Below are 25,165 nucleotides of genomic sequence, written 5' to 3' on the forward strand. Positions count from 1 at the left end.
TTGTAATTTTTCCTTCCCTGTTCTATGGTTGTCGTCAGTTTTCCTCTTTGCCAAAAAACACACAACACCCATGTGAAATTGATACTTGAAACTTAAAGTTTTCAGAGATTTTGCAATAAATATGGTTTCATTTGACCTTTGAGGCATATTTTTCCTGTGGTTGTACGACTTTGGGGAGGTTTGACTTTATATAATTATGCAGATGGGTCTTCTGTGTTGTCATCCCCCCAGATAACACCACTGGCAAGACGTACATCATGATGGAGTCTCGGCTGGGCGCATTATTTAAATCGGAGAACGAGTACATGCTTCTGGACAAGTGAGTGTAAAAGAGCCTCTTTTTCCCCAATATGCATGAGAGGGAGTCATCTGTCCCTTTTTAGATGGAGATAATTAAACACACCAGTCTCACTTAGAGGGAGTCATCTGTCCCTTTTTAGATGGAGATAATTAAACACACCAGTCTCACTTTCTTAGTTGATGGCCTGAGTGGAAATAACAGCACCGTGCATTTATATGATATTACACTCAAAGCCTTGCATTGCAGATAAAAACAAGTAAATACCACTATATTGCCAAAATTATTTGGCCACCCATCCAAATGATTAAAAATGGCACAAAGAGGGACTACCCTCTTTGTGCCATTTTCACAAAGAAGGACTAACCTCAATACTTCTTAGAGGGAAATAAAAAAAATGACAACATAAAGGAAGTAGTTGAAAGCTTCAATAATTATTTTGTAAATATTGGACCAAAATTGGAAGAAAGGGTTCCAGACCCAGTTTCAATTGAGGACTATAATGATACCATAGAGCGAAATCCCAACCCCATGTTCCTCAGTAATGTGACACAGGAGGAAATAGTTACAATCGTGAAAACATGTAAATCTAAGACTTCAACTGATTGTAATGGAATTGATATGGAAACAATAAAAAAGGTTATAGAAGAGATCTCTGGACCATTAATGTATATGAGTAACTTATCATTTCAAACAGGTAAATTCCCAAACAAAAGGAAAATAGCTAAAGTTGCACCAATTTATAAGACTGGAGACAAACATCAATTTACAAATTATAGACCTGTTTCTTTACTTCCACAATTTTCTAAAATCATTGAAAAACTGTTCAATAACAGATTAGAGCAGACCTGGGCATTCTGCGGCCCACGGGCCGCATCCGGCCCTTTGTGCGTCCCTGTCCGGCCCGCGTGAGGCCAATTATAAATTACAAAATAAATTTAAAAAAGGATGTCGAGTGTGCAATACAACGGTGCTGCTTTTGTTTTGTTATTTGTATTACTTCCGTGTGGACGTATGCGTGTGAGTGAATGTGAACAGCTGCAATGACAAATTACAAAATAAAGTTGAAAAAACATCTATGTCGTGCGCGCAATACAACTGTGCTGCTTTTATTTTGAAAAGTATTATTTATGGGCGTGTGTCCGTGTGTAACCTGCGAGTGAAGGTGCACATGCAGCGACAAGTGATGCACGGTTTACACCCGAGACGCTAAAAAGAGAAAAGTTGATGAAGAATGGCGTGTTTCCAACAAGACATGGACTGCAAAGCAACGTTCCCTCTAAGGTGCGTGCCTGCGCAATTGCGCACTGCTCAAGCGTCCGCTGCGCGCAGCAAATATATGCCACACACCAAATCAAATCCCATCTGAATTCTAAACAAAATAAACATATTTATTCTATGTAATTTTGCAATGCAACTTTGAGTGACAGTGACAACAAGCGGCCCTAACGGTGTTCGTCAACACCGTTCAATTGAACACCGTTCAATTATTGTAACGTCTATCGAGATGCTTCGAGGACAGGAATTATATCGATCACTTTATTGAGCAAAACTGTTTATATTCGGACATAACCACACCAAAAACATGAGTAAAACAATTCTATCTCGAAAAACTAGTCATTTTCTGCCGTACAAACCAGGCCAAAACCAACTTGTCATCTGTCACCAACACGCATAGCACTAAACCACTGGTGCGTTTATGGCCACACAAAAAGTCGGGCAACTCAAACACCACACAAAGTTACACTATGACTCCTCAGTCATACGTGTGCTTATTTTACTGTAATTTATTATTAATGTTAATTTATTTATATTAGTCATGGAATGCTGTTACACACACTATGTTGAAGTATTACTATTATTATTAATTATTATTATTATTATTATTTATCTTACGGTATAAATCAAAAATAATATTGAGCAAAATTTAATTGAAATATTGTCGATGTGGCCCTCCAGCAGTGCTCGGGTTGCTCATGCGGCCCCCGGTAAAAATTAATTGCCCACCCCTGGATTAGAGAGTTTCATAAATAAAAATAGAATACTCGAAGAGAACCAATATGGATACAGAGCTAATGTCTCAACTTCAATGGCTTTAATTGAAATTACAGAAGAAATTACCAATGCAATAGATAGTAAAAAATGTGCAGCAGCAGTGTTCATGGATCTAACTAAAGCATTTGACACAATTAATCACAATATTTTAATCAAAAAACTAGATTGATATGGCATCAAAAGGTTAGTCTTAAACTGGATAAGAAGTTATCTAACAAACAGGAAACAATATGTGAAGCTAGGCGAACACACGTCTACAACGCTAAATATATCCTGTGGTGTACCTCAGGCATCAATACTAGGACCTAAATTATTCAATCTCTATATAAATGACATTTGTAAAGTTACAAAAGATTTAAAGTTAGTATTATTTGCGGATGATACAACAGCGTTTTGTTCAGGAGAGAACACACAGGAGATAATACAAATAACAGAAGAAATTAACAAATTAAAAAGATGGTTTGACAAAAATAGATTATCGTTGAATCTCAGTAAAACTAAAATAATGCTATTTGGTAACAGTAGAAGAGAAAGTCAAACACAAATACAAATAGACGGAAAATAAATTGAAAGAGTAAATGAAACCAAATTTCTAAGATTAATGATTGATGATAAATTGAACTCGAAATCTCACGTAAAAAATATACAACATAAAGTAGCAAGAAACACGTCAATAATGAATAAAGCAAAACATGTTCTAGACAAAAAATCACTTCATATTCTCTACTGCTCACTAGTGTTACATATGTGAGTTACTGTGTAGAAATATGGGGAAATTACAAAAGTACACTTCATTCATTAACGGTGTTACAAAAAAGATCAGTTAGAATAATACATAATGTTGGATATAGAGAACATACAAATCCTTTATTTATTGAATCAAAGATACTGAAATTCCATGACATAGTGAATTTGCAAACAGCTAAAATTATACACAAAGCAAACTATAACCTGCTACCCAAAAATATACAACAATTCTTCTCAAAAAAAGAGGAGAAATATAATCTTAGAGAAAAATGTAATTTAAAACATTTGTACGCACGTACAACACTTAAGACCTTCAGTATATCAGTATGTGGAATTCAATTATGGAATGGATTAAGCAAAGCAATCAAACAATGTACTAATATGATCCACTTCAAGAAACTCTTCAAACTTAAAGTGTTTACAAAGTACAAAGAAGAAGAACCATGATAAACATTCTCAATTTATTTCATCCATCCATTCATTCATTCTTAAAGTAATCTTACTTATCTCATCATATGAAATATGACTTACTTCACCAATTATTACTATTAAATTCTTACTATTATGTATTTATTTATTTTTATTGTGATTACATAGGGAGTTTATTGTGAATAAATTGTGAACAGGAAGTGAACAAAAAGTTTTAGCAACTGGCGTGGTGAAGTTGGTAGAGTGGCCGTGCCAGCAATCGGAGGGTTGCTGGTTACTGGGGTTCAATCCCCACCTTCTTCCATCCTAGTCACGTCCGTTGTGTCCTTGGGCAAGACACTTCACCCTTGCTCCTGATGGGTGCTGGTTAGCGCCTTGCATGGCAGCTCCCGCCATCAGTGTGTGAATGTGTGTGTGAATGGGTAAATGTGGAAATAGTGTCAAAGCGCTTTGAGTACCTTGAAGGTAGAAAAGCGCTATACAAGTATAACCCATTTATCATTATCATTTATTTATGTAAAGAAAAGGGGTAGGATTAAATAAGATCTGCTTCTTTCTACTCCTTTTCGAACATGTTGAAAAGAGAAACTGGAAATTGTGATGTATCATGTTGTATGCTTGCATGTTCGAAATAAACTCAAACTCAAACTTAATGATCAGAATCAGGTGTCCTAATCACTTGGCACATGAGTATAAAATCAAGCACTTAGGCATGGAGACTGTTTGTACAAACATTTGTGAAGGAATGGGCCGCTCTCAGGAGCTCAGTGATTTCCAGTGTGGAACTGTCATAGGATGCCACCTGTGCAACAAATCCACTTGTGAAACTTCCTCGCTCCTAAATATTCCAAAGTCAACTGTCGGCTTTATCATAAGAAAATGGAAGAGTTTGGGAACAACAGCAACTCAGCCACCAAGTGGTAGGACATGTAAATTGACAGAGGGGTCAGCGGATGCTGAAGCGCATAGTGCAAAGAGGTCGACGACTTTCTGCACAGTCAGTTGCTACAGAGCTCCAAATTTCATGTGACCTTCCAATTAGCCCACGTACAGTACGCAGAGAACTTCATGGAATGGGTTTCCATGGCCGAACAGCTGCATCTAAGCCATACATCACCAAGTCCAATGCAAAGCGTCGGATGCAGTTGTGTAAAGCACGTCGGCACTGGACTCTTGAGCAGTGGAGACGCGTTCTCTGGAGTGATGAATCACGCTTTTCCTGGCAATCTGATAGACGTCTTGGTTTGGAGGTGGTGAAATTTGGTGGAGAAGGAATTATGGTGTGGGGTTGTTTTTCAGTGAAAGAAACTTTGAATGCTCCAGGATACCAAACCATTTTGGACAATTCCATGCTCCCAACCTTGTGGGAACAGTTTGGAGCGGGCCCCTTCCTCTTCCAACATGACTGTGCACCAGTGAACAAAGCGAGGTCAAGGATGACAAGAGTCTGATGTGGATGACCTTGACTGACCTGCACTGAGTCCTGACCTGAACCCGATAGAACACCTTTGGGATGAATTAGAACGGAGACTGAGAGCCAGGCCTTCTCGACCAACATCAGTGTGTGACCTCACCAATGCGCTTTTGGAAGAATGGTGGAAAATTCCTATAAACACACTCCGTAACCTTGTGGACAGCCTTCCCAGAAGAGTTGAAGCTGTAATAGCTGCAAAAGGTGGACCGACATCATATTGAACCCTATGGGTTAAGAATGGGAGGGCACTTCTAGTTCATATGTGAGTCAAGGCAGGTGGCCAAATACTTTTGGCAATATAGTGTATCTTTTTTTTTGACTGGTTAAAACATTTTATTATGACTTTGTGAGCCACAGAAGCTGCAAATGAGCATAAATGCTAATACTGCATGAACCACTGAGCCTAAGTACTTCTACATAATTATGTGTAATTAAAATGAGTGAAAACTTTGTGAAACCAGTAAATAACTCGATACAATCATAATAAAACGTATTTAGGTGCAGTGCATGCAAGGTCTCCTGTGGGATTGTGTTTTCTAAGTTTGGCTTTTTCCAACTTCTTCTTCCTCTTAACTGTTTTCTGAAAAGTTTTAATACGCTTTGTGCAATCCCTGACATCCAACTTGAAGTGTGTTCCCTGCATTTCCAGATTTCCTGGCAAAACACTGAGGGGAAAGAAATACAAGCCTCTTTTCAATTACTTTGCCAAGGTTTGTAAACTCTGTTGCTCTCTCACACTTTTTATGTGTTGTCATAAACTAATCCTACCTTTCTCCCCAATTACGTCACATGTCTTTTTGCAAATTTACCTTTTTTCCATTCACTTTTTGTCTATAGTGTGGTGACAAAGGAGCATTCCAAGTGGTGACAGATAACTACGTCAAAGAGGATGAGGGCACAGGAGTGGTCCATCAGGCACCTTACTTTGGAGCCGTAAGTATGGACTTGAATCTGTTTGATAATTTATAGCTGTGCAGTGTTCAATACTTGTATTGAATACGCTGTGCGGGTGGAGAAGTCACGCTACTGTATCAGAGGTATCCCGTCATTGCTTATGGAGGTAGAAGACCTTGTCCAATTGTGAAGCAAAATTAAAATGAAATCAAGTGGAAATTGATAGAGTATATGAAACTAAGTTTTTGGGAATAATAATTGATCATAAATTATGTTGGAAACCGCAGATTTAATATATTAAGGGAAAAATATCCAAATTCATTGCTATTCTTTATAAAGTAAGACACATGCTGAATAAAACATTTCTGCATGTGTTATATTATTTTATTTTTCTATATCTAACATATTGTGTTGAAATTTGGGGGGATGTTTATAAAACAAACATAGACTCAATAGTTCAACCTCAAAAAAGGGTAATTAGAATAATACACAGTGTGCTACTATGAACCTACCAATCCATTATTCACAAGTCCTAATGTGTTAAAATGTTCAGATATTGTTTCTAAAAACAAGTTTCGAGTAAAGAACAGCCTTCCAGCTTGTATTTTTAGGTTATTTAAATTAAGAGGAGAAAACTATTTTACAGGGGATATTGATTTTTGAAATATGTAAGGTAAGAAGGAATATAAAATACAAATGTATTTCAGTTTTAGGAGTTAAATGGTGGAACAAGCTCAGTGATGAGTTGAAGACATGTAGTTCTTTGGTAAGGTTTAAGAAAGCCTTGAAAGGTGAAATAATGGAGAATTAATAAAATATAGCAACAATTACTTTCATCCCATTTATTTGTTTGAACGTTGATGTTCCAGGAAATCTAATTTTCAGTGCATGTATAGGATAGGCAAATTTATGCCTTGGCTTCAGCCTATTCCTTTTTCGGTCATTCTTTTGCTTGTGTGTATGTGTATGATTGTTAATATTTATAATCTGTGCTGATAAATTGATCACACAAAATGGTTGATTATATGACCAAAATAAACTCATTTCATTCATTCAAGGTGGCAGGGCTGCTTCAAGGCTGTAGGCAGCTGTCTATGTTTTACTGCCACCACAGCCACATCCCAGCCTATTTACCAAATAGACTGTCAAACCAAACCCTAACAAGCCTTTTCTAAAATGTTTTCTAAATGCTGCAGTATTCATTTTTAAAAATGACATTCCTGGGGAAAAATAATTGGTCAAAATGAGAAAAGCACCAATTTTTTTTATCAATGTATTTCTTTTTTGCTCTAAAGAAATGAAAAAACTAACACAGATTTACATTTTTCTTCACTCATGTTAAGTTAAAGTTAAAGTACCAATGATTGTCACACACACACTAGGTGTGGGGAAATTTGTCCTCTGCATTTGACCCATCCCCTTGTTCACCCCCTGGGAGGTGAGGGGAGGGGCAGCAGCAGTAGCCGCGCCCGGGAATCATTTTTGGTGATTTAACCCCCAATTCCAACCCTTGATGCTGAGTGCCAAGCAGGGAGGTAATGGGTCCCATTTTTATAGTCTTTGGTATGACTCGGCCGGGGTTTGAACTCACAACCTGCCGATCTCAGGGCGGACACTCTAACCACTAGGCCACTGAGTGACAAGAAGCCAAACGACCCCCGTTAGCCATCCAGGGTGTTTAAATACAGAACACATTTACAGTTAGACCACAATTAGATCCTTCACGCCAAGTCGTCACATTTCAGCAGTGTTTGTTTGAGCTCGCAAAGGGGATCTAGCCAGACACGGAATTCAGTAAGGAGTCATAATGTGTCTTTAGGGCTTACGAGACAGCATGCCAATGAGTTTGAGTAATGACTTATTTAGAGTTTAATCTACTTTGTGGAAATGATAAGGAGAGGAAAAAATACCTAATGAAAATGATGGCTATTACTATTGAGGTAATGTCACTATAGAGACACAATCTTACATTTATGAAAACAGTCTTGTGCTGAGGTCAATGATATTTGTGGCGGTGACTAACCGTGTGAAGGAAATTGGTTATCATAATCAATGTTTTCCCCGTGTAGGACGATCACAGGGTGTGCACCGAATACAACATCATCCAACGAGACCAGGCTCCTATCTGCCCGGTGGATGCCTCCGGCTGCTTCACTTCAGAGGTTTCCGACTTCGCAGGACAGTATGTCAAAGTGAGTGACACGTCAGGACATTTGACCATAAACTCCTGAACAGTATTGAGAGCCGCTTAGGTTCAACATTTATTTTTGCACATTTTGTGCTCACAGCTAAGATGACTAACGTAATTTCCGGTCCATAGGGCACACCGGATTATAAGACGCATTAAAAAAGTAATTATTTTTTTCTAAATGTAGAACACTTCCTTGTGGTCTACATAACATGTAATGGTGGTTCTTTGGTCAAAATGTTGCATAGATTATGTTTTACATATCATCTTCAAGCCGCTTTCTGACAGTCGCTTCCGGATGCGCTGTTTTGTGGGCGGTCTTATTTACGTGGCTCACCTTCGGCAGCGTCTTCTCCCCGTCATCTTTGTTGTAGCGTGCAAGGGCGGGAGTGGAAGAAAACTGTTTTAATGACATTCAGACTTTACTTAAATCAATAATGAAGCAGCATTTCCTCATCCGGAAATGTGTCCCGTGAAAAATCGTCCGACCAGAACTCTCTAATAACTCAAGTTCCTTGGGTGAATAATGTAAACTCACTAGACCAGTATGTTTTAGCGCTTTCATGGCGAGTTTACTGACAGATATAATAAGTAAGAACTTTACACTACTTTATATTAGAAATGGCAACAGCAGAGGGTGAATGTTCCATAACAAGTAAAGAAAAAGCTTATCAGCTACGAACTACAAAGGTGGACATGCGCAACTTTTCAGGATTTATGCAGATCCTTAATACAGATCAGCAGGTACCAGAAGGTAAGAAAAGTTGCTTTTGCTTAATATCGGGAAACAAAACCCCAGATAATGTCTTACCTTATACACACACACCATAATAATACTTGTATGTTGAAGCACATCAAGTGCTGCGGCTTCATAGCTTACCAAAGTCGTACTAAAACATTTTGATAGATTTTTGAGCGCCGTGTGTAATGTTCTATATTCTCAATAGAACATTTAAAATGTTAGTGTTGTTTACTTGAGTCATATTGCCATCATAGTGCAGTCTACGCATATTTCTGTTTGGACTGCCATCTACTGGTCACACTTACTACACCATGTATCAAATAAAATTGCTTCGAGGTCGGTAAGCAAAACCAGAATTATTCCGTACATTAGGCGCACCGGTTTATAAGGCTCACTGTCGAGTTTTGAGAAGAAAAAGGATTTTAAGTGCGCCTTATAGTCTGGAAAATACGGTACTTCCTTTCCCTGCTGCTCTCCATTTAATATTGTCTAGAAAATGATTTCTATTAAGACTTGATTTGAGAATAACACTACGTCTATTTTACTGATATTGAAAACCTCAAACCAAAGAGTTTTCTGAATGTTTGTGTGGCCGTGAACGCATCACAAGCTGTGCGTGTTGGCGCCAGGGACAGAGAGCGCATATGAAAGAGAGAGCGAGTTGCTGCTGTTGTTTTGGCGAGTTTTTGGGTTGAACTTTTTTTCAGAATCAGATACTTTGTTGACAGCGGATGCGATTTTCTTCTCATGCATTGTGGTAGCGCAGGGGTCGGCAACCTTTACCACTCAAAGAGCCATTTTGGCAAGTTTCACAAATTAAAGAAAGTAATTGGAGCCACAAAAAAATTTTAAAATGAAAAACACCGCATACAAAGCTTTAATGCTTTGTGCTATGTTAACCAGGGATCTCCGACACACGTACCGGCACGCACTTTAATGTGGAAATTTGATGTTAGTGCAGCTCGCGAGTTTTGAATGAATGGCGCTTGCTAGCGTCATACTTGCCAACCCCGAATATCAGAGCGTGATGACACTGCATTTGGCGCCCTCTACAGTCTGCCCTAACAGTGTACCTGCTCGACCACACGTAGAATGCAATTTCAGCTTGCTCACGTAAGTGACAGCAAGGCTACTACCTCAGCAGCCACACATCTTACACTGACGGTACCAATACCCAGAATCCCATGCAGCCCTAACTCTTCCGCTCAACCAACGCACGGAGAGGGGGGGGGGGTTGATGTGTGGGGGGATTTGGTGGTAGCGGGGGTGTATAATGTAGACCGGAAGAGTTAGGGCTGCATGGGATTCTGGGTAATGGTTGTGTTGTGTTTATGTTGTGTTACGGTGGGATGTTCTCCAGAAATGTGTTTTTCATTATTTTTTGGTGTGGGTTCACAGTGTGGCGCATATTTGTAATGTAACAATGTTAAAGTTGTTTGATACGGCTACCGTCAGTGTAAGCTGTGTGGCTGATGAGTAAGTATGCTTTGCTGTCTCCTGTGTGTGCAAGTAATAACAACATGCAACATGTGGCTGGACTGGCACGCTGTATGTAAATGCTATAGAGGACAATTACTGCAGTGCAATTAGAGCACGCCCTTTATTTAGTAATTAGAGTGTAAATAGGATTATTGTTTCCCTGGGAGTAATCTATGAGAGACACTGAGATCCATAATTCTCCTGGGAAAATCGGGGGAGTCGGCACGTATGTAGCTGAGCCGCATCAGAGTGGTCAAGGAGCCGCGGGTTGCCGACCCCTGTGGTAGCGGAACGCTGCATTAAACAGTGTTGAAGCTGAGCGTCCATTGACTTGAATGGGGGAAGTAGGTCGTTCCACTGCAGCCAAACTAGACAGTTATTGGATAAATCCTCGTCTTTGTCCTGCCCATCGGACGCTGCGCGTCTCTAAGTGAATTGAAAGTGTGCTTGGCCTCGGGCGGTCTGGACGCTGAGCTGCTGCATGATGATTGGATGATCTGTCTCAGGCTGAATCCCTTTTTGATTTACAGCATAGTAAGAGAATGGTGATCTTGAAATATAAACAACTGCCAGAGTATTTTTCAAATTTCGTTCCATTGCTCCGTGTTGATATGGATAGTTTTACAATATTCTAAGTGGCGTTCTCTTGTAAAATCTTGTGTGTATTTTATGTTATTGGAGACTGTATTTCTGTAGGGCTGCAACAACTAATCAATTAAATCGATTAAAATCGATTATTAAAATAGTTGCCGATTAATTTAGTCATCGATTCGTTTGATCTATGCTATGCGCATGCAGTTTTTTTTTTTAAATTAAATTTTTTTTTTTTTTTTTATTTAAATTTTTTAATAAACCTTTATTTATAAACTGCAACATTTACAAACAGCTGAGAAACAATAATCACAATAAGTATGGTGCCAGTATGCTGTTTTTTTTCAATAAAATACTGGATAGGATAGAAATGTAGTTTGTCTCTTTTATCAGCCCTTTGAGACACTTGTGATTTAGGGCTATATAAATAAACATTGATTGATTGATATCTGATTATTAATCGAAGTAATAATCGACAGATTAATCGATTATCAAATTAATCGTTAGTTGCAGCTCTATATTTGTGTTTTAGAAAGTATCTGAAAATGAGCTTCCACTACTTGAAAGACCAGCAGCAGCTACTGATCTACAGTAATGTATATATTGGAATGTAAATTACATTTTTATTGGAATGTAACAATTAGGGTTGTACAGTATACCGGTATTGGTATAGTACCGCCATACTAATGAATCATATTTGATACTATACCGCCTCTAAAAATTACCGGTCCCCCAGCCCCCGGCCTCCATGGCGACAAATAAAGTGAGTTTCTTACAAGTATCATCCCTGCAGGACGAGGAATAGCTAAACATGCTTCACTACACACCGTAGCTCACCGGCGTCACAATGTAAACAAACGCCATTGGTGGAGGTACACCTAATACCCACTGTAATGATACCAAGTACAGGAGCGTATCACGTCCATACTACTATGATTACATAGATATTTTTTAGCATCACAAAATCTTTTTTCGTTTTTTTTAAATGTATATATGTATATATGACCAATGCATGATCCTGTAACTACTTGGTATCGGATTGATACCTAAATTTGTGGTAACATCCAAAACTAATGTAAAGCATCAAAACAGAAGAATAAGTGAGTATTACATTTTAACATAAGTGTAAATAGAACATGTTAAAAGAGAAAATAACCAGATATTAACAGTAAATGAACAAGTAGATTAATAATTCATTTTCTACCACTTGTCCTTAATCATTTTGACAAAATAATAGAATGAGAAATGACACAATATGTTACTGCATATGTCAGCGGCTAAATTGGGAGCCTTTGTTTGCTTACTTACTAATAAAAGACCAGTTGTCTTGTATGTTCACTATTTTATTTAAGGACAAACTTGCAATAAGAAACATATGTTTAATGTACCCTAAGATTTTTTGTTTGAAAAAAAAAAAAGCCAATAATGCCAATTTTTGTGGCCCCCATTATTTAGAAAAGTATCGAAATACATTTTGGTACCAGTACCAAAATATTGGTATCAGGACAACACTAATAGCAATATTATGTGGCTATAAGTTATATAATGTTTCTAAAAATATGTTTGAAGTCAAGAGGTTTACTGTTCTTGCAATACTTTAAAACAGTATCGAAATATGTTACTACATGGTTAAATTTAATTAAGAATATAATTTATATCGTTCACAAAATCTTATTTTATCCAGTAGTTTTTCTGACCAATGTGTTTCTTCAATTAAACTTGTAACACATATTGTTCACTCTAGTAAACATTCCTCCAACTACTTAAAATTGTGTTGTTAAAATTTTGTGTTTCATGCCGAAATTTGGAAAAACCCTTAGGGAAGATTCTGAAGTAGCCAGTAAGGTATCGTATTTTGTGCATTAATGGGTTGCAGTAATCTGAAAAGTCTAGACCATTTCAGTAATTCGATGTTGTATTATGAAACAATGGCAAATTCTTCAGCCCACAACACCCAAAAGGCCAGCGTGTAGTTGTGCTGGAGAACCTGTTGCCATAGCACACTAGTTTTCCTGGCCCACTCAATCTTGCTATTGTTGAATGAAATATCCAATTGTTTAAGTGATTAAGTATTTGACATATTGCTGCAAAAAGAACAGTAGTTGTCCTTTTAACTGGCGCTAATATTACATCGTTGGCTAATAATGTACAAACACTCACTGTCCAATACGAGTTTCAGCCATGTGAAATGTCTACAAAAACGCAGAAATCCAAATTTTTAAACATTAAAAATATCACTTCCGCGTTTAAAAAAAAATTTAATATCAAAAAAATTGTATCCAAACAAAATCTGTTGCCTATTAGCCTCAGCTGCAGGTACTCGCTGTTTCTCTGGCCTAAACGCCGCACTTAAATGCAGGACAGGGAAACTATCAGGGGTGCTGAAACAAGCTAGCTAGTTAGCATCATCTAGCTGCTTGTTGTCGCCTGCGTTCGCTCTACAAGCCACAACGTTGACGGCTTTCTACTTTGTTAATAATCATATTTGAATTATTACAATCCAAACACTGCTATTTTTGAACGAGTTGTAGTTCTAGAGCAGTGGTTCTTAACTTTGTTGGAGGTACCGAACCCCACCAGTTTCATATGTGCATTCACCGAACCCTTCTTTAGTGAAAAATAAAATGTTTTTTTTCAAATTCAAGAAAAAGTCATGTTTTTTTACTGGTGCACAAAATGAACCGTGCATGAGCATCACCTTGTTCAAAGAACAAAACCAACACAGTGCATGAACTCACAATAAATTACGCACCTTACACACATGACCATGAATTGATTAACGTGGACCCCGACTTAAACAAGTTGAAAAACGTATTCGGGTGTTACCATTTAGTGGTCAATTGTACGGAATATGTACTGCACTGTGTCCTTTGCAATTTACTAGTAAAAGTTTCAATCAAACAACCTGCAAATCAGATGGAAAATTAGAGGGAAAATTGTTTGGGGGTATCCATAAAACGGCGATAGGGAGAAGTTTTTATTTACACGATAAGTCGGATGTGTCTTTACCTCCGTGACAGAGGCTCCGCCGAACCCCTGAGGCAGACTCACTGAACCCCTAGGGTTCGATCAAACCCAGGTTAAGAACCACTGTTCTAGAGTATTTATTCGTAGCCAGGGAGGTGGTGTCATTGTGGTGTGGCTATAGGATAGAGTTGCCAAATGGTAAACGTTTTCTGAGTTCTCCTCATGTACAGTACTGGCCAGAAGTTTGGACACAACTTCTCATTCAGTGCGTTTTCTTTATTTTCTTTATTGAGCTTCAAGAGGTAGTCACCTGAAATGGTTTTCGCCTCATAGGTGTGCTTGAAACTCATCGAGAGAATGCCAAGTGTGCAAAGCAGTACGTAGAGCAAAGGGTGGCTATTTTGAAGAAGCTAGAATATAAAACATGTTTTCAGTTATATCACCTTTTTTTATTAAGTACATTACTCCACATGTGTTTATTCATAGTTTTGATGCTTTCAGTGACAATCTACAATGTAAATAGTCATGAACATAAAGAAAACCCATTGAATGAGGAGAAGGTGTGTCCAAACTTTTGGCCTGTACTGTATGTTTTTACATTACATTTTAAATGATAATGTTAGTAAATTATCTTCTTAACAAAACAAAACAATTCTGTTTTACATTTCAGGGACATGTGTCCAAAAGACAGCCAAATAGGTTGGTAGATGAGAATACATCCAAAGGTAAAATATAGTAATAATATATAATATAGCACCCAATTGCAGAAAATGTAGTCTTGATTTATAAAAAAAAAAATTGCCGCACTTAGTGCCGATAGAAATGTTCCTCTTTTTTTTGTTAGTTTTCCTCTTTTTTTCTCAAAAGGTGCTCACATGCCTGGAGTTTTAAGGCTTTTTTTTGTTGGTATATAAAATTACTTCAGTGAATAGGGAGGGCCACAAAAAGAGAAGTCCCACATCTCTGGCAACATGAAGAGTGTATCTTACAGCCAGAAGAGCTTGCAGGTCAGCGGCTATGGGGGCAATACGGGTACAGAGCCTGTCTCAGTCCCGAGCCCCCTCGATCCTCTTGGGACAGGATCTGCGAAACTGTCATTAAGCTAACAAGAAAGAGGAGATGCAGGAGCTAAATGTCAAGTTTGCGGGGTACATTGCGAAGGTGCAGGTGCTTGAGCAGACGAATGCTGCTCTTCAGGAGGCGCTGGCTACTCTGCAGGGTTTTTACAAGGAGTGCAAGAATACGCACTGAAATTTCAAGAGGTGCATGATCTGATTGAGGTTCTGACCAATGGGAAGTGGGCAGTTGATATTGAGTGAGGCTATATTGAATAGGAGCTGTAGATGTGGAAGTTAAAGCTGGGTGAGGAACTCATCATCATCATCAATGTGCGGCCGTAGCCAAGAGACCTAACCTTGCACAACCCTTCGCCAGCAGTCGGGGTCACTCATGGCAGAGCCCAGCTCTGAAACAAGGATCCCAGTGTCCCGTGCGATTACTTCGGGGTAGGTGAGGCAACCCCTGGTAGATTGTTTCCAAAAGGACGAGCTGTGATATCCGCTTCGTCTTGGCATGGAAGCAGTGACCAGCAAACTGTGCGCAATGTTGGCTCAGACGGGTGTTTGCTCGAGGTAGGTTGCCGTATATTTGGTCCAAGGCGGGATGGGACTGCCACAACAAACCTTGAACCCTTCGAAGCAGGTTGGTATAGCAACCGCAAGGCGTTTGTAAAGGCGTGCATTGAGGGTCCAGGTCTCGGAGCCGTACATGAGTGGCAGATTTGAAGAGGTCTAGCTTGAGTGAATTAAGCAGGTTGGAGTGCCATATGCTATCCATTTTATTACTTGCTTTCCAGGGTTGGGCTTTCCTGGTACGGAAGTCATTACCGGAATCCATGATCCAGGAACCGAGGTACTTAAAATCGTCAACTTGCTTAAGTGGGGCTCCAGATTTGGAGGACAGTTGTACAGCAGTTTCGGTTGAGACAAATTCTGTCTTCAGGGAGTGGCAGTGGAGACCAACATAGTTAGCAGCATCCTTGAGAGTACGGAGAAGGACCTCTGCATCTGCCGACGAGTTGGATGGTATTGCAATGTCATCTGCAAAATACAAATCTGTGATGTATTTCGCCGGGTGTCTGCGTCTAGTCCGGGGCTTTAGTAGCAGCCCCATGTTGTTGTTAGCATGAAGAGAGACGCGGAGGACGTAATGAAGGTCGATGATAAAAAGAAAAGAGGCTAGAGTGTCTCCCTGTAAAACGCCAGCGCTGATTTCAAATGACCCAGTTTCTCCGTCAGAGGTGATAACTCTTGTGCTGGTATTGGTGTAAAAAGCCTTAATGGCCAGATCAATGTCATCTGGAATACCATAGCGGGGTACAATGATAAACATGGCCTCTCTGTTGACGGAATCAAAGGCTTTCTTGAAGTCAACGAACAGTAATGTAATATCTTTCTTGGTTGAGGAACTAGCAGGATATGGATATCACTGTCGAGTTGAATGAAGAGCGTCCTAAACTCGTGACCAACCCACCCAACATGCGGACAGAGATAGAAACAACGTCCAGGAGGCTTAGAAGTGGTACAAGAGCAAGTTTGACACTCTCAAGCATCACGCTGGCAAACACGAGCAGCAAAAGAAGACCATTAAGGGAGAAATTACAACCCTGCTTCGGCAGCTGACACACATCCAGAGCTCGATTGACACCCTGATGGCTCGCATTGTCGGCCTTGAGCTGCACCTAGGACATGGAGGTGTCCCATATGGAGAAGACGGGGATCCTGGAAGATGTCATCGTACTCTTGGGAACCCAGCTCTGCGAGACCAAACTTGAGATGACCAAGTATTTTAAAGACTGCCAGGCACTTCTTCACACTAAACTCAAGCTGCACGCAGATATCGCCACCTTCAGGAAGCTGCTAGAAGGGAAGGAAGGGAGGCTGGGCGTTACCCAAGATGTGTGATTTATCAGAAAAGTGGTTCTTCACACGCATACAATTCCACAGAAAAACATCAGAGCAGTGTAGTGTGTAGAGAGAGCATCACCAATTGTTATTCTCTACCTCACCCTGCATACTTGCCTATCAAGGAAGGATACAAAACTGACAAGCAGTTCTTTGGAAATGAAGGGAAGCATGTACCCAGTCTCCTTGACCTGATTTCCCAAACACATTCCCTTGCTTCCCAACCTGTCCTGGTCCTTACTGCGTCATATTTGACACTGGTTCTAAAAATAACCCCTTTTCCATTTAGTTGCTTCTTCTGTCCCCCAACCCTCACTCCATTTGTCATATTTGGCAGCCTTAATGTCTCTTTTGTCCTACCTGATACTGTTTCCCTCTATTAGTAGTCTCTGTCCTCAGTACATCTGTCACTTCCTTCAGCTTGTTTCGCTGTTTTGCAATCAGTGCTTTGTTTGATCCAAGTTTATTAATCAAATGTCAAAACTCTGAGCAGATGTAAGTTAATAAAGATTGAAGTGAGTGCATACTTGATGATTAGTTTTGTTGTGCTCTCCTTTCTCCTGATGAGTATATCCTCTTCAGTTCCACTTTTGTAATCTTAGGGCCCCGTCTGCCCTTTTTTTATAATAGATGTGTAGATTCAGCTTGGTGGGTTATCTTAAATACAATTAAAACATTCCATATTTACTCAAATATAAGACAAACCCTAATTTTGGAAAATCCTATTCAATATCAGTTAAATGGTTGATTACATTAAAAAAATCTGTAATTTTGAATATAAGACAACCCTTTTTGTAGAAAATGTGTGGTAGATTGCAATACAAAAAGGATATATATATTGTAGGAGACAAGACGACCCTCCATTTGAGAAAAATAATGTGGTAGATTGCATTACAAAAAATATATATTTTCGAGGATACAAGATGTTCCTTTTTTCAGAAAAAATTTGGTTGATTTTCAAATAAATTAAAAAAATAAAATAAAAAATTATGTATGTATATGTGTGTATATAAATGTGAATGTAAAAATGTATGTATATGTGTATGTATATACATGTGTATGTATGTATGTATGTATATATATATATATGTGTATGTATGAATATATGTGTATGTATGTATGTGTGTATGTACACTACCGTTCAAAAGTTTGGGGTCACATTGAAATGTCCTTATTTTTGAAGGAAAAGCACTGTACTTTTCAATGAAGAGAACTTTAAACTAGTCTTAACTTTAAAGAAATACACTCTATACATTGCTAATGTGGTTAATGAATATTCTAGCTGCAAATGTCTGGTTTTTGGTGCAATATCTACATAGTTGTATAGAGGCCCATTTCCAGCAACTATCACTCCAGTGTTCTAATGGTACAATGTGTTTGCTCATTGGCTCAGAAGGCTTATTGATGATTAGAAAACCCTTGTGCAATCATGTTCACACATCTGAAAACAGTTTAGCTTGTTACAGAAGCTACAAAACTGACCTTCCTTTGAGTAGATTGAGTTTCTGGAGCATCACATTTGTGGGGTCAATTAAACGCTCAAAATGGCCAGAAAAAGAGAACTTTCATCTGAAACTCGACAGTCTATTCTTGTTCTTAGAAATGAAGGCTATTCCACAAAATTGTTTGGGTGACCCCAAACTTTTGAACGGTAGTGTATGTATGTGTGTATATGTATGTGTATGTATGTATGTACAGTGGGGCAAAAAAGTATTTAGTCAGCCACCCATTGATTGTCAATGGGTGGCTGACTAAATACTTTTTTGCCCCACTGTATGTATGTATATGTATGTGTATGTATGTATGTATATATGTGTATGTATGAGTGTATGCATGTGTGTGTGCATGTATGTATGCAGTGTTTCCCATAAACTGCCAAGATACCTGTGGCTGTGGGGGCGTGGCTATGGGCGTGGTCACCATGACATCGAGCAATTTGCATAATTTACTACAATGATATGATTTTCTCTAAAAAGGCTCAAAAAATGTATACTTACTAATTAATAACAGTTTTGTTTTAAACGTCCATCCATCCATTTTACAATATAATTACAACACTTTATGTACATATTTATATACAGATTTGAACAATAAGTTATTCACTGAAATATATTTGTTAATTGTGGTTCTTACAAAAAATATATCTTATCAAATATAAAAGCTAAAATGTCTCTTAAAGCTCTGCCCCTTTAATTAGTGCATACTAAATAATTTAACTTTAGCCTACTACTACAACCATATTATTTACCAGCAACATAAAGTGAAACAGAGGCAGAGGTGTCCTGCCACAGTCAGTAACAAATAAACAGAAAACAGTAGTGGTAAAATACAAATTAGGCAACAAGAGAAGTATCCTACACTTCTCTTTTGTAAAGTAAATCTGAACAGCCTATATGGGCATCTACATCAACTATATGATTTGCCTGAGAAGCTGGACAGGACAAAAAAATAAAAATACATTTTTTTAAAATCTTTATTTGTGGCGGACGTAATTCTTTCGTGGCGGGCCGCCACAAATAAATGAATGTGTGGGAAACACTGGTATGTGTATATATATGTGTATGTATGTATATATATGTGTATGTATATATGTACTGTATGTATATATATGTGTATGTATATATGTACTGTATGTATATGTATGTATATGTGTATGTAGCTATGTAATGTATGTATATATGTATATGTATGTATGTGTATATATATGTATGTATATATGTGTATGTATGTGTATATATATATATAATATATATATATATATATATATATATATATACTGTATATATATATATATATACTGTATATATATATATATATACTGTATATATATATATATATGTATATATATATATGTATATATATATGTATATATATATGTATGTATATATATATATATACTGTATATATATATATATATATATATATATATATATATACATATACATACATGCATACATACACATACATATATATGCAGTATATATATGTGTGTATGTATGTGTATATATATATGTTATACATGTGTGTGTGAATGTGGAAATAGTGTCAAAGCGCTTTGATTACCTTGAAGGTAGAAAAGCGCTATACATGTATAACCCATATATATAATTTTATTTTTTTTTCCCCCCCCCCAAACATTTAAGACATACCATTTTTGGGGAAAATACTTTGTTTTTTAAAAAAAGAGTCATGAACAAAAAACAAATATTCATTTTCTATACTGTTTATCCCAGGGTACACCCAGCCATTTGCAAGGCACATAACCAGAAGCAAATAACCTCACTCACAATCACACCTATGGACAATTCAGAGCAGGGTCCCACTGAATCTTTTTGTTTTGCCCGCCAAAAGGTGACCTCTTTTTGGGATACTATCTACCCCTACCACCTCATATTTAACGGTATGGGGGTTAAACTTCTCACTCATGGTGCTGTTGTACGCTTAAAATTGCTATGTTTTGCCCAAGGCCATATTTATTTATAGAATCAAACGCTCAATCTGATCATGCTGCTGGCGAAGAAAATGTTTTTCATATCTGTGAAATAACAACTGGATTGTAGTAATAAGTAAGATTGTAATAAAAAATATACATTTCTTAGCTGCTGGGCAGTTTTTGATGACTTTTCTCATCTCGGATGTCATATCTAAAACTGTGGGTGGATTCGAAGTAATACATTGCGTAAGCAAGCACAAACCTGAGTATGTGCGTACGGCCGAAAAAATCAGATTGCACACTAGTACGCACTGTTCTCATTATAAATCACATCTGCAGGGAATTGCGGTAAGAATAGTTCCCACAACTCCCCAGTGTCCTTCCACTACTCTTCCCACAATCATTCATATAAATGGTCATGCTAATTTGCTCATGAATATTGTTGGACTATCAATAAAGGAAGATGGACATGGCGACTGCAAAGAAGAGGGCAATATCTTTAAATTGGTGCTTCTTACATCAAGCCCTGTAGCACGATTATATTTTGGAGGGCTAAGTAGTGTCATATCTAATTGAAATAACAGGAATGGCAGTATTTGACCAATCATGTCTGCTCTATCGTGACTGAGAACTGTTGCTAAGATGAATAAAATATGTTCACGTTTTAGTCGTCAGTTTGCCTGCAATAGCGTCAATACTAGAGCGCTAACCAGGGGTGATTGTAATATTCAACGACACACGACTAAATTTAGTCAAATGGTTGTCTCAATTAGAGGCACACATGCATGGAACACACTACCAGCTCATTATTAAGTGTGTCAAATAAATAGTGGTTAATGACAAAAAAGTCTTGTACCCATGCTGCATGCTGAGCTGTTCATCTTATGTTGTTTCATTGTCAATATCTATTGTAAGTCATAGTTTAATATACGTATGAGATTGCCTGTAAATATGTGTGATATTGTCTTTAAATGTGTTTTTTATGGTGCTTGCCTTAAGACAACAGATAACATTTAGCTATTGTAGCTAATTCTGGCATATTTACTGTGATGCTTTGCTCATATGTTGATCAATATGCATTGTCCTAATCCAGGGGTCGACAACCCAAAATGTTGAAAGAGCCATATTGGTGCAAAAAAATAAAAATTAAAATTAAAAAAATCTGTCTTGAGCCGCAAAAAATGCAAAGCCTTATATAAGTGTTATAATGAAGGCAACACATGATGTAAGTGTCTATATTAGCTATTTTAGACCACTATCAAAATGACTGCACATCTTCGTTGACAGAAATGTTGAAATGTAATATTTATTCTACACATTTTTACAAGTTTGGAAAACATTACTAAAACGGAGGCTTTTCAGCGGGTGTAATAACTCCTGGAAATTACTGGCTTAGAATGGCCAAAGGTATAGATGTGTGTTCAAATTGAAGGAAACGGAAAGTACAAATAAAATGACCTCAAATATACATAAAATATGAGGCATAATGATGCATTATGTACATACAGCTAGCATAAATAGCATGTTAGCATCGATTAGCTTGCAGTCATGCACAAAGCTCACCTTTGTGGATTCGTGCACAGCATAAAAAGTTTGGTGGACAAATAGAGACAAAGGAGGAGTGGCATAAAACACGTCTTTCTGTGGCAGCATCAAAGAAAGTTGCACATGTAAACAAAGTACGGTGCGAAATTAGGACAAAATGGCGTGAGCCAAATACTCTCATCAGTGAAGCATGTTTAATGTAAACAGTGGGATTTCTAACAATTAGGAAGGTTTGTGTCATGTTTGTCCTTCTTCAGCAGGGGTGTCAAACTCAAATACAGAGTGGGCCAAAATTTAAAACTGAACAAAGCCGTGGGCCAAGGTTGAACAAATTAACCTTTTAATAGGGAGCCAAACAAGTTTTGCATTGAATATTGAACAAGCAAGGCTTATATAACTTTATAGTGACATGCAAAATCGAGTTTCTAATAATAATAATAATAATTAAAAAATATCAATGGCATATCAAATACAATTTAAATAAAAATTGAATGTCTCTTTTCTATTTGCAGCCTTCTGAAGTAAATATCAACATTAACTTTTTCCACAGGCTATTACATTTGAAAATAAAATAACAATGAATAAACCAACCATTCAGGACTTTAAACTGCTCAGTTTGCAACACACTGATCTAATCTGATGTGCCCAAGCCAGATACCGGGCATCTTTTCTTGGATGCTAGTTCATTAATGTCGGGGCTCAGGCTTTGAGCTGAGGCAACCTTCATTATCCAACAAAGGTGTTCATCAGTCATTATATCTCGTAGTCCACCCGGACCACAGTCTTGGGGGCGTGCCTTAAAGGCACTGCCTTTAACGTCCTCTACGAGCTGTCGTCACGTCCGCTTTTCATCCATTCTAACAACGTGCCGGCCCAGTCCCAAGATATGTGCGGCTTCTGTACGCACACACCCGTGAATGCAACGCATACTTGATCAACAGCGATACAGGTTACACTGAGGGTGGCCGTAAAAACACCCTCAGTGTAACCTGTATCGCTGTTGATCAAGTATGCGTTGCATTCACTTGTGTGTGCGTGCAGAAGCCGCACATATTATGTGACTGGGCCAGCACTCGTTGGACTGGATGAAAAGCGGACGTGACGATTTTCGGGAGGGGCACTGAAATTTGGGAGACTCCCGGGAGGGTTTGAGAATTAGCGGTGAATGCGGTGTTACTGCGGCACCGCCGCTGTATATAATCGGCGGGCCATCTCTAGTGTTAATTCGATATCGCCTCAAGGGCCAAGTGAAATTACACGGCGGGCCAATATTGGTCCGTGGGCCAGAGTTTGACACCCATGTTCTACAGAAACCATATAAAAACAAAAAATATATTTTTTCCTCATCTTTTTCCATTTTCATCCATTTTTTAAAAAGCTCCAGGGAGCCACTATGGCGGCGCTAAAGAGCCGCGAGTTGCCGACCCCCGTCCTAATCAAATAAAGATATTCAGTTAAATTATTTGTACAAATAATGTATCATTTATGTTTTTTTGTCAAGTAATGCAAAACAGACGGTCTCTTGTATGAAATAAGTAAAGTCACCATCCTTCTGGAAGGTGTGAAGTTCTCTCTAGTTAGTGAATTTTGAAATATAGGGTTGACATTGGACTCAACATAACATTCAGAGTACATGTCAAACAAATCACAAAAACAGTCAATTTTAATGTCCAAAATTTTAGACAGGTACGATGTTTTATGACACTAAATGCTGCAAGGATGTGCTTGCATTCAATGTTTTTTACACATTGAATATTGCATAACAACTTGGTCACAATCAAACCAATTGACTCTCTTTTTAAGAAACTATAAGAATTTTAGATAACAAACATTCATTTAATTTTTGCACTTTTTTAAACAAACATACATTTTTAAACTTTTTAATATTTGTATTCTTTTTAAAAATGCATGTCTTGTTTTTATAGTTCTGCATGAACTTGACCCACCCCCTTAGGATGATTTTATTAAACTAAAAAGTGTGTGGGTGAGATTGGCACAGGCGCAACAGCTGGAGGAGACCGAGGTTCCTTATAGACGTACAGTTCTCTTGTCAGGGCAACTAAATATTACAACGCTCTACCACTCACCATCTGAATATCACAGACATGCACAAGGAACCTTAAGAATTGGATACAACTTAAGCAAGTCTGTGACCACTTATAGCGAGTCTTTTTTAATGTGATGTTTTAAAAAAAATGTATTTGTGCTTCTGTAGTTGTTCTTTTATTTCTGTTACCTGCCTGGGGACAACAGATGTAAATGAGCAGTTGTCATATTTGCACCTGCATTGTTGCAGATGTTCGTTAATATGCACTGTCCCCCCAAAAAAGTATGGTGCTGCAATTCATATTGTATAATATTTAGTCTAAAAAATAATACCATTCACAAACAAGGATGGGGCGAGGGTCACCACTTTGAACAATGACATGAGCAAATTGTCTAACAGTTTAAGAACAACATTTCTCAAATAGCTTTTGCAAGGAATTTAGGGATTTCAGCATCTAAGGTCTGTAATATCATCAAAAGATTCAGAGAATCTGGAGAAATCACTGCACATGAGTGGCAAGGCCCGTGACCTTGGATCCCTCAGGCGGTACTACATCAAAAAATGACATTAGCGTGTAAAGGATAACACCACATGGGCCCAGGAACACTTCAGAAAACCACTGTCAGTAACTACAGTTGGTTACTACATCTGTATGTGCAAGTTAAAACTCTACTATGCGAAGCGAAAGCCATTTATCAACAACACCCAGAAACGCTGCCGGCTTCGTTGGGCCCGAGCTCATCTAAGATGGACTGATGCAAAGTGGAGAAGTGTTCTGTGGTCTGACGAGTCCACATTTCAAATTGTTTTTGGAAACTGTGGATGTCGTGTCCTCCGGACCAAAGAAGAAAAGAACCATCCGGACTGTAATAGGCGCAAAGTTAAAAAGATTGCAGGCACTAGGCTGGCCTGCCTGTAGTCCAGACCTGTCTTCCATTGAAAATGTGTTGCCCATTATGAATACGACAACAGAGACCCCGGACTGTTGAACAACTTAAGCTGTACATCAAGCAAGAATAGGAAAGAATTCCACCTGAAAAGCTTCAAAAATTGGTCTCCTCAGTTCCCAAACGTTTACTGAGTGTTGTTAAAAGGAAAGGCCATGTAACACAGTGGTAAAAATGCCCCTGTGACAACTTTGTTGCAATGTGTTGCTGCCATTAAATTCTAAGTTAATGATTATTTGCAAAAAAAAATTACGTTTCTCAGTTCGAACATTAAATATCTTGTCTTTGCAATCTATTCAATTGAATATAAGTTGAAAAGGATTTGCAAATCATTGTATTCTGTTTTTATATACGAATTACACAATG

At 38.1% G+C, this 25,165-nt stretch overlaps 2 protein-coding genes across 2 annotated transcripts in view; both read left to right on the top strand.

Annotated features, from left to right (window-relative positions):
• Positions 1-25,165, top strand: part of iars1 (isoleucyl-tRNA synthetase 1) — a 137,297-nt gene that overhangs the window by 28,134 nt on the left and 83,998 nt on the right. The window contains exons 8-11 of the mRNA XM_062037484.1: positions 232-319; positions 5,653-5,713; positions 5,841-5,936; positions 7,967-8,089. Of these exons, the coding sequence (XP_061893468.1) occupies positions 232-319; positions 5,653-5,713; positions 5,841-5,936; positions 7,967-8,089 (368 nt within the window). The remainder of the gene's footprint in view (positions 1-231; positions 320-5,652; positions 5,714-5,840; positions 5,937-7,966; positions 8,090-25,165) is intronic.
• On the top strand, positions 16,342-17,205 carry LOC133643087 (glial fibrillary acidic protein). Its single transcript, XM_062037494.1, is given in 3 exon segments — positions 16,342-16,417; positions 16,420-16,606; positions 16,608-17,205. Coding segments are annotated over 3 exon segments (483 nt in total). The 3' UTR covers positions 16,828-17,205.

This window comes from Entelurus aequoreus, linkage group LG26 (genome assembly GCF_033978785.1).
Source record: "Entelurus aequoreus isolate RoL-2023_Sb linkage group LG26, RoL_Eaeq_v1.1, whole genome shotgun sequence".
In the NCBI taxonomy this organism is placed as follows: Eukaryota; Metazoa; Chordata; class Actinopteri; order Syngnathiformes; family Syngnathidae; genus Entelurus; species Entelurus aequoreus.